Here is an 11565-nt window from a genome sequence, read left to right on the forward strand (position 1 = left end):
TTTTGTCCAGGGTTTTGTTCCAAGGAAACCTCAGAGTATTTTGCTTCTCTCTCTTTTTCTCAAGTGAAGCCTTGGTATTTATAGACTGAATTTCATGGTTTTGTGGGCTCAAATGAGAGAGACCCAAGTCCAAAATTTTTTATTTATTTTTTTATTATTATTTTTTTTTTGTAAAAAAATATTTATTTATTTATTTATTTTTTTCGTTTTTTTTTTCTTTTTTTTTCCTTTTTTTTTTCTTTTTTTTTTTCGTTTTTTTTTTCGGATCTAATTCTGATTGACATGATGAAATGCAATATGAAATGCTAAATGAATGCATGAATGAGGAGGACAAATTTTGGGGTGTTACACTTGGCTATTATCTCTCTAGTAAAGCATATAGAATTTATAATAAATAGGCTTTAACTATTGAAGAATCTATGCATGTTTCTTTCGATGAAACTAACCCCTCCAAGGAGGATGTTGTTTTGTGTGATGACGATGATATTGTAGATGTTCCTCAAGAAGATACTTCCAAAGTCAACAATGATAATCAAACAGAACATCATGAATAACCAATTCAACAAGAGTCAAATGATAATGATCTACCTAAAGAGTGGAGAACTCATAGAGATTATCCAATTGATAAAGTCATTGGTGATATTAGTCAAGGTGTTGCAACAAGATTAAATCTCAAAGACGCATGCTTGAATATGGAATTTGTTTCACAAATTGAACCTTCCAAAGTCGATGAAGCCTTAGGAGACGACCATTGAATAGTTGCAATGCAAGAAGAGTTAAACCAATTCGAAAGGAATCAAGTTTGTGAACTTGTCCCTAGGCGAAGTGGTAAACACATCATAGGTACCAGATGTGTGTTTAAAAACAAGCTTGATGAGAATGGTATCATTGTTCGAAACAAAACAAGGTTGGTGGCCCAAGGATACAATCAAGAGGAAGGCATTGTTTTTGAAGAAACATTCGTTCCGGTTGCAAGGTTAGAAGCTATCCGTTTATTACTTGCTTATGTCTGTTCATTGAATTTTCAGTTATTCCAAATGGATGTCAAGAGCGCCTTCTTGAATGGCTATATCAATTAAGAAGTTTATGTCAAACAACCCCCAGAATTTGAAGACTTTAAGAAACATTCACATGTCTTCAAGTTGAAGAAAGCTCTTTATGGATTAAAAAAAGCACCAAGGGCGTGGTATGATCGACTTAGAAACTTTCTTTGTAAAAGAGGATTTGAAAAAGGTAAAGTTAACAAGACATTGTTTATTAAGAAAATAAAAGGTAACACTTTATTGGTTCAAGTCTATGTTGACGACATCATATTCGGCTCAAGAAACAAAGAAATGTGTGAAGAATATTTATTGATGATGCAAGGAGAATTCAAGATGTCCATGATGGGTAAGATGAAATATTTTCTTGGACTCCAAATTAAGCAACTAAAGGATGGCATATTCATCAACCAATCAAAGTATTGCAAAGAGTTGTTGAAACGATTCGACATGGATAGTTGCAAGGCAATGTATACTCCAATGGGATCCGGAACTTATGTTGATCAAGATGAATCAGGTGTTTCGATTGATATTACAAAGTATCAAGGTATGATTGGTTTTGTACTATATTTGACGGTAAGTCATCTTGATATAATGTTTAGTGGGTGTCTTTATGCGCAGTTTCAAGCCAATCCAAAGGAATCATATCTCACCGCTGTTAAAAGGACCATGAAGTATCTCAAAGGAACAACGAATGTAGGCCTATGGTATCCAAAAGGTAGTATATGTGATTTAGTTGGATATTCTGACTCGGATTATGCAGGTTGCAAAATTGATAGAAAAAGTACAAGTGGAACATGTCACATCCTAGGAAATGCATTAGTTTATTGGGTGTGTAAGAAAGAATCATGTGTTGCTCTTAGCACCGCAGAAGCAGAATACATAGCAGTAGGAAGTTGTTGTGCTCAGATTCTATGGCTAAAGCAACAACTGAGTGATTTCGGACTAAATCTTGGATGCATACCACTTCGATGAGACAACACAAGTGAAATAAGTATAACAAAGAATCCAGTCATGCATTCTCGTACTAAACACATAGACATTCAACATCACTTCTTACGTGATCATGTGCTTAAAGGCGTCGTTGAAGTATCGTTCGTGGATACGTATAATCAGCTTGCTGACATATTCATAAAACCTCTCTCGAAGAAATCATTTTACAAAATTCGGAGGGAACTTGGTATTTTAGATGATTGTGACATTTGATTCTTCAAAATTAATCAGTGTAAACACAAAGGTACCTTCTCTCATTACCTCAAATTTTTATTTAAAATTTTATGTATGTGTTTTCTTACATGAGTTTTGAGAAAATTAATTTTTTGTGCCTTTATAATGATTGTATGACATGTTTGCTTCATATAAAGTTGCCGAAGGATATTTAATAACATGTGTAATTGTTGGTTTCTTAAAATTCATTGCATGCTGATCCTGGTGAACTTTCTATTCTTTTATTGAGGTAATCGATAACCCCTTATTCAATAATCGGTTACATGCCTGCTTGCGTGACTCATTGCAGTATTTTTGCATAGTGTAACCGATTACACCTGTCAGGGTAATCGATTACACCTGAACTTTTTCCAAATTTTTGCTTTTTATTAAACGTGTCTTATTTGTCTATTTTTTTAATAAGTGCTTATTTGTTAAAGTGATTAAAGCGATGAAGAGAATGTGGAAATGTCGGAAAGTGATTAAAGTGATTAAAATGATTAATGTGTTTTTTCTTGTTTTTTGTTATGCTGAGTTTTTATTTTTGTTTTTAAGGTTATGTTTTAATCATTATGTATGGACAAGTTGTTTTGTATTAAGTTATGTGCTTTTGGTTGATTTGTTATTTGTTTATGTGGTCATATTATATGCTATATTATCATACAACATATGGTTGTTCATTTTTTAGTCTTTCCCATCCTTTTTGTTAATGACAAAGGGGGAGAAGATATATTTGGTTATTGTATGTTTCTCTAACAATGCAGCTAGCAGTTACTTTAAAAATTCTCTCAATCATGGGTCAAGGGGGAGCTTCGATCAAAGGGGAGTTCCAATTGTTAAAGAAAGCAAGATTGGATAAAACTTTCAATAAAGAGTTGTCATCATCAAAAAGGGGGAGAATGTGAAGACAATCTTCTTAAAGTGTTTTGATGAAGACATGCTCTACAAGCAAATGTGCATTGCAAAAAGAATGGTTCAAGACTCAAGCACAAGTCAAACTCCACTTATAAAAGAATTTCAAGTCTTGAAGATTTATATTGAATTGATCAAATTATTAAGGTATAAAATTCTCAACCTCTCTATGTTTATTCAAGTGCTCAAGAGTTTCATTCATACATGTCATGTTTCATTTAGGCCTCTTAAATATTTTAATTTGGCCTTACAATTCATTTTCAACTGCATTTGGTCATTCTGCCTTGATGGTAATCGGTTACCATGTTTTGGGTAATCGATTACATGGTGAAAATTTTCAAATTTTTTAACGTTGGTTCAGGTGTAACCTATTAGACCATATTGGGTAACCGATTACCACTGAACTGGTGGCAGAAATAAATGCACTTTTTCATGAAAACATTTTCTGAATTGTGTTCTTGAATCATGACATCCATTCATGAATTATGACCATTTAGAATTCAAGTCTTGAAGATTTCTATTGAATTGATCAAATTATTAAGGTATAAAATTCTCAACCTCTTTATTTTCATTCAAGTGCTCAAGAGTTTCATTCATACATGTCATGTTTCATTTAGGCCTCTTAAGTATTTTCATTTGGCCTTACAATTCATTTTCAACTGCATTTGGTCATTCTGCCTTGATGGTAATCGGTTACCATGTTTTGGGTAATCGATTACATGGTGAAAATTTTCAAATTTTTTAACGTTGGTTCAGGTGTAACCGATTACACCATATTGAGTAACTGATTACCACTGAACCGGTGACAGAAATAAATGCACTTTTTCATGAAAACATTTTCTGAATTGTGTTCTTGAATCATGACATCCATTCATGAATTATGACCATTTAGAAAGGTGTTTAAGGGTTATATATACCACATATTTTCATAATTTGAATTGACCTCCTTCACACTAATATTTCAAACAATTTTTCTCTTCATCTTTTCAAATTTTTTCAAGTGTTCTTGATTAAATTTTTTGGTGAAACTTTCTACACAAAATTTTCAATATACATTCATATAGTTACATCCATACCATTGTTAGAGCACTTGTATGTCATAAAGAGAATTGATTTTTTAAAAGGAGAAGATCAATCAATAGATTGATATATTATTCCATCTTTCAAAAACTTGTAAAAACTCATATTGTTCTTATTATCCTTGTTGTCCAGGACTGTTGGAAACAAGAAAGTCATTAAGAGAGGATTGTTATCTTAGTGGACTTCGTGAAAAATCCAAGAGGATTGTTCTTGGTGTTCTTGTTAGAGTCTGTATATAAAGACTAGGCTGTCTTGTCCATAAGATCTAACAATAATAAAATCTCTTACATCTGGTAAGGAGACTGGAGTACTCTCAGGTTGTGAGGGGAACATGTATACGTCTCGGTGTTATTTTCTTTCCTCAATTTACCATTTCATTTCTTAACCAAACTAGAAAAGAAAGAGCAAGTTTTCATAAAACCGGAAAAAGTTTTCAAAGAACCTAATTCACCCCCCCTCTTAGGCACATACTCAACTTACATTACCACCCATTCATAGGTGCCTAAGGCTCCTGGACATCGAAATTCCGTCTTCGGCACATCTTCACCTGCAATAAAAATATGATTATAACCAGAATAAATATTTAGCATACTGAGATATCGAAACCTGCTGCTGAGTCGACCAACATTTCGGTGACATGCATTGGATATTCGTCTTTTGGGGTTGTTGCATTCAAATCTCTGAAGTCGATGTAAAACCTCAATTTTCTGTTTTTCTAAATCACTGGAACAATGTTTGCAAGCCATTCGATATACCTTGTTATCCTTATGAACTTGCTTTTCAAGAGTCATTAGATGTCCTATTTTATTTTACACATAACCTCTGATGCAAATCATCTTGGCATCTGCTTGACCGACTTTTTCCCAAGCTTTATTGGTAGTTTTAACTCCAAAAAATCTCTGCTCAAACCTGGAAAATGTTCTAATCCCAAGCAAAGAAATCATTAAATTCATGAAGTAATTTAATTACCTCTAACCTTATACTCGGGTCGATGTTGGCACTAACATATGTCGGCCTCCTGATGATTCCATCACCAAAATAGACTTCCTCCAACAAATCCTGGGGTTGGATCTTTGTTACTGATGCGACATGATCCTTTTCGAAGCCTAACAGGCCATCATCGTATATATAATCGAGCCTCTGGCTTTTCAAGCCATCATCTTTTATGTCTGCTAGTTACAACATTTTGATTAATTTTGGCTCAACGTTGATTCTCTGCCTCACGTCGAACACCTCTAATTCGTTGGATTCGATAACCATGTGTGATATCTCAGGTTCTAAGGTCACTTTTAGTCTGTTTTCGACTACATAAGCCGAAATCCATTTTAGTGCATCAAACTCAGACATCATCGTCGAATTCGTCCCCCCATCTAGTTGACCGAATGGAGTCATAATACCTCTCACCCATAAGTTCTATGCCCCACCTGAATCCATGAGTTGGGTGGAGTTTAAGAGAGTAAAATGCCTCTTCCAAAGGCATGCATGTCAACCCTGCAAGGGTGCAAGGTGCTATATTTGCTAGGTTCTTGTCAAAAATTCTCTTGTCGACATGATTTACTTCTACCATGTAATATCCTTTATCTACCTCCACATTCTCAACTATTTTATCGTTCCTCCATATTGTTATCCTTTGATGAAGTTATGAAGGTACTTCCCCCATTCCAAGTATCCATTCCATACCAAGGAGAAAATTATAACTAGCCTTCGACGCAATAACCATGAAAACAGCGGGTCGAGTTATAGACCAAACCATCACATCAACTTGGATAACGCCCATTGTATGGCCTATTTTTCCCTCAAAATTTGAGAGCACCATGTTATGTGGTCTCAAATTCGTATCATATTTTTCCAATTTTCTTTAGCAAAAAATGGGGCATCAGATTCACCGCATCCCCTCCATCCATAAGACTTTTATTCACCGTTATATCTTCAACCTATGCCCTTATAAAAAGGGGCTTCAAATGACCTTTCATTCCTTCGCGTGGTCTCTCAAAAAGTGCATTATGTTCCTCAATGCAATCATTTTTTATGACGAAATAGCAAACAAGCTTGTGCTTCATCATTTCCTCTTCCTCACAGTCCATTGGTTTAGAAACCTCAATGGAACAATCATACTCCCTTGGGGTACCGATACAACATTACACAACACATCAAAATCGTCTTCTGACCCTGAATCGAAATTATCAATAACTAATTCATCCTCTTTATATGGTACTTCCTCATTCTCTTTTCCCTTCGACTTAACTTGTTTAGGGGAAAATAATTTTGTTTCGACTGGTTTCTTAGTTTGATCACTTACTCGACTTTGGTATGGTTTGTTGTTGCTTGATTCAGCAGCTTCCTTCTCCGCCTTCTTCTTTCTCTGAAATCTTCTCCATTGAGTTCTTGACATCGTGTTCTTCCCCTTATAGTCACTGTGACCATATAAGCGCCTCTCTGATACCTGGGATTTTTCTCAATATGTTATTGAAGAGTCTCGACCCGTTTTGACATTCCTCTTCTTCTAATTACTAGCTTTCTCCTTTCCAACAGGCCTCACCCACCTCCCTTGGGGAGCATAGGATTTTGGCACATAAGTGTGAGGCTTGCCTTTCTGGTAGGTAGGAAACAACTCATTTTTCTCAGGGACTCCCCTCTTTTTGAAATACAACTCAAGCTTGTTCCTCCTCCAATTTTCCTTCATCTTCTCTTGCTCGACACTCTCCACCTTCTTTGTAGCCCTCTTGTCAAACACAACATTTCACCCAAGGCACATCATAACTTCTGAATCCTCAGCTTTACATTGGTGAAGGAATTCGAACAAACCTTCCCCAACCTTAGGATAGACAGCCTCAATCTCATTGGTTTCGAAAGCTTCATCCTCTACCTCCATGTCGAAATCAGTGATCTCAACCATGTTGATTCTCACAAGCTCAATAAAATTGGCTTCCCCGACTTGCAATGGGTTAGAATCAATCTTCATTGGAGCTTTTCCCTTAGATAACTTGAGCCTTCCATCATTCAAAGCATTCTGAACAAGATACCTAAACAGAAAATGTTATGAGGTTTTATGCCCTAAAAAATTATGATATTTACAAAACCCTTATTTCTTTCTTTGTTCTAATAGAGGTACTTTTGCGCTTTGTGGCACTAGTACTTGTCCATTTGCAACCAATAAATCAAAAATCTCATCACATTTGGTTATGTTGAGGGTATAGGTTTTCTTAGGGAACTTATCATTTTTCTTAGATTCTAAAGGGTTCTTTCCATTTGCAGGTGTAAAAAGTTTACACACATACGGGGGGCCTGGTTTTAACTCGGCCACATCGACCTCACTCTCTTTGACATGGTCGTATTCTACATATGACATCAAGTCATTGTATTCCACATCTACGTAGGCAACTCATTCCTTTTTACCTTTATTCACTATGGCTTTCTCAGCCTTTAATCGTTCGACCTATTGAGCTTTGTCCGCTAGTTGAGCCATATCTCTTAGATATTGTATATCTAATTTCTTCCTAATAGAATAATCTAATCACCCAACGGAAATTTTGACTAGTTCATGTTCAGGAATTGAATAAATCACCTTGTTTTTAACTGTCAGAATCTATTAAGGTAGTCATCAACTATTTCCGCGAACTTTTGTTTCACACTCGACAATTCTTTCAGACTGATCTTAGATTTCCCCATGTAAAATTATTCATGGAACAACCTTTACAAACAAGTCCAATCATTTATGGGATGTGCATGGAGAATTTTGAATCATGTAAAGGCATTCTTTATAAGAGAATTAGGGAAGTATCTCATCCTTAAATTCTCATTATTTGCTTTGTCCCCCGCCTTAGTCAAATATCGAGCAATATGCTTGAATGCGGACTCATTAGTATCACTAGCAAATTTGACGAAGTTAGGGACTTTCCATCCCCTTGGGAGTTCCATTTGTAAAATATACTTTGACAAAGGAGATGTATAATTTGGCCTCTGTAGGCCCATGTTCACATTGTTTTGTGCCATTATTCTTTCGACAATGGCTGCAAGATTGTTTTCTCCTAACATGTTCTCTTGTCGAACTTGTCGAACCACTTGGTCAACATCTTAGTCTCGATTAACTACCAAAATCGGTGGTCATTCGACCTCTTTAGGCCTCAATTGTTCGACTACCTAGGGCATAAATTGTTGCCCTTGATTCACTGTGTTTTTCTCAAGGGATATTCCTTTGTTTCGAATTGGCCTATCCAATTGAGGTTGTACAATGGGTTGAACTTGCGCTGGTGGAGCACCAAAGAAGTCGACAATTTAATTCATTTGAGTATCCAATTGTTGGTAACTCTGATTTGTATTTTGAATCAATGGGTTAAATATGGTACCCATTTGTTGAGTAAGCGTATTTACCATATCATGGTTACTTTCGTTCATCTGTTGCATCATCTCCATCACAAAATTTGTAGTAAGTATTGGCATTGCTCGGGAACCAAATCTCATCCCCACTTGGGGTTGTATGTTTCAACCAAGGTTACCTATGGTTGAGGAAGATGCCAATATTAGCGAATATGTATTCACAATATTGTTAGTAAATGTCGAATGCTTAGTATGTAGGCCTTCCATCATTGATGTTAGCATACCATAAGGTTGTTCACTCCCCGATATAGGCATTGTAAAACTAGTGGAAAAAGGTCTAAAATTCGTTGGCATAATCAGTTTAGGAGTCATTGGGCGACTCTGTGTTATCGCTGAGAAAAAACCATCTCTTCCAGTGGATTTGATGGCACAACCGCCATTAATGGTATGGCCTTCGTGCTAGCAATAAAGGCGGATGGTTCAGTTGAACTTGTAGTGATCGTGCCCGCCCTAGTGCTATTAGCTGGTTGTTCTCCATTATTGTTGTTTTTTGGGATTGACCATTCTCATAACGTATCTCCTCACTGGGTTTCTACTTTCTCTTTTGGTTATCCCACCACTCCTCAATCTCATGCACACTCATAATATGAGAAGTTTTCTCAAATGGAGAACTTTAAAAAATATTTTTTTCAAAAACAAAAAGTATACTTTCAAACAAAAGGGTCTCACTAGGTGTGCCAATTTGTTTACCGTGAAATTAGGTAAACAAAAACAAGTTTCAATTTACTTAAGGGATTAAACTCGAAAAGAACTCAAGACATATTTGTGTGAATCATAAACTTTAAATAATCTTGATATAAATGTCGAAATGTGCAGTTTGAAAATAATAACTAAAATTTTAAACAAATTCAAATGCAAAGAACTATAAATGACTGAAAGTAATTGAATGCAGAAAATAATTTGAATATAAAAGACTTTAATTTGTAAAAAGTGGAACGCATATGTTCATTCTAAAAATCTTTTCTCAATCACACAGATACTTTGAGTTATGTAGAATTTGCGTACAATTGTGGACCTCTAAAACTCGAAATGAATGCTACTTATTTACTAATCCTAAGTTAACTGTCTACAATTGCCGACTAAACATAACATGCTACATCTTCACTTCCATGCAGCCTTCGTCTTCGATAAGCTTCCATATGTCTTTCAATAACCGTTTAATCCTATCTATTTACACCTCATTCAATTGTGTAGAGAATATCTTTGGAAACTTCGAAATTCACTAATTCCCAATACTTCCCGATCTTCGTCTACCTACGATTTCGACCATAGTGAAGACTCTTTATCGACAAATCGAATTCATCGAAATCCTCATGGCCATAATTAACTATTTTGACTTCTCACAGGCCATTATTACATGATTCTTATCACATTTTTGTAATTTAATGTTGGTGTCAAAAATATGAGATAACAGATAGTTGATCTTGAAATTTTGTTGGAGTTGGGGGCAAAAAGAGTCGAAATCAGGGGAAACTCTGAGTTAGTGGTTAAGCAAATAACAAATGAGTACTTGTGTATTAAGGAGAATTTGATAATGTACTTTATTATCGTAAACCGACTTATTAAGCATTTTGATTATGTTGACATTCAACATGTCCCTCGACTTGAAAATCAAGAGGCAGATGATCTGGCTCAGATTGCCTCAAGATACATGGTATCAAAGGGAAAGTTGGAAGAATTAATCGAGGTTTGAGGAAGAGTAAAATTGAAGACGTTATCTGCTTCGGATTTAGTAATGACAAAATTGGGATCGACAGATCCTGAAAACTTTGAGATCTTTGCCATCGATAATTTGACAAATACTGATTGGCAAAGACCAATAGTTGATTATCTAGAAAATCCAACGGGGTCGACCGATCAAAAGGTCAAATACAGGCCTCTAAGTTATGTTATCATAGGGAACAAATTGTTCAAGAAGACCCCTGAAGGCATCTTTCTCAAGTGTCTTAGCGAAAGTGAGGCATACATGGCAGTATCGAATGCCCATAGCGGATCTTGTGGCTCCTATCAAGTTGGGCACAAAATGAAATGGTTCTTATTTCGACAAGATGTTTATTGGCCTACAATGCTAAAGAATTGTATTTAGTTTGCTAAGGGGTTTCAAGAATGTCAAATACATGTAGAAATTCAACATGTTCCTGCCAGCGAGTTAAATGCAATTGTAAAAGCATGGCCATTTAGAGGTTGAGCTTTGGACTTGATTGGCAAGATTCAACCAGCATCGTATAAAAGTCCGAGGTATATCTTGGTTGGTATTGATTACTTTACTAAGTGGATAAAAGTGTTACCCTGGTCAATGTCGACCAGGATACAGTAATAGATTTTATCTAAAGACATATTATTTATAGATTCGGAATTCTCGAGACCATTATGACTGATCAAAGGTCTATGTTTACTGGTTAAAAGATGCAAGAGTTTTCTTCTGAAACAGAAATTAAGTTGTTAACATCCACACCTTATTATGCCTAGGAAAATGACTAGGTCGAGGCAGCCAATAAAATCATAATTGGTCTAATCAAGAAGCATGTGGGAAAGAAGCAAAAGAATTGGAATAAAAATTTGGACAAGTCTCGTGGGCATGTCAAACATCCCTTAAGGAAGCAACAAATGATACTCCTTTTCGACTAACCTATGGACGTGATGTTGTCTTACTTGTCGAAACATATCTACAATCGAGTAGGATTCAAACACAAAATGAGATTCTATCAAAAAATTATTGGAATATGATAATGGATGAGTTGGTCGATTTGAATGAGGAAAGGTTAGTTGCCTTAGATGTCTTGATAAGGAAAATAGAGCGAGTATCCAAGGTCTATAATAAAAAGGTTAAGGTTAAAACATTCTCGACTGGAGATTGTGTGTGGAAAGTTATTTTTCCTATGAATCAAAAAGATAAGACTTTAGAAAAATGGTCCCCTCATTGGGAAGGTCAATTTCGAGTCATTCAAGT

General features: G+C 35.6%; 1 protein-coding gene across 1 annotated transcript; it reads left to right on the forward strand.

Moving 5' to 3' along the window:
* Positions 1-1385: 1385 nt before the first annotated feature.
* On the forward strand, positions 1386-2015 carry LOC127092427 (secreted RxLR effector protein 161-like). Its single transcript, XM_051031299.1, has one exon. The coding sequence runs from the start codon at positions 1386-1388 to the stop codon at positions 2013-2015; it is 630 nt and encodes a 209-aa protein (XP_050887256.1).
* Positions 2016-11565: the final 9550 nt, after the last annotated feature.

The sequence above is a fragment of the Lathyrus oleraceus genome, chromosome 1, assembly GCF_024323335.1.
Source record: "Lathyrus oleraceus cultivar Zhongwan6 chromosome 1, CAAS_Psat_ZW6_1.0, whole genome shotgun sequence".
NCBI classification, from domain to species: domain Eukaryota; kingdom Viridiplantae; phylum Streptophyta; class Magnoliopsida; order Fabales; family Fabaceae; genus Lathyrus; species Lathyrus oleraceus.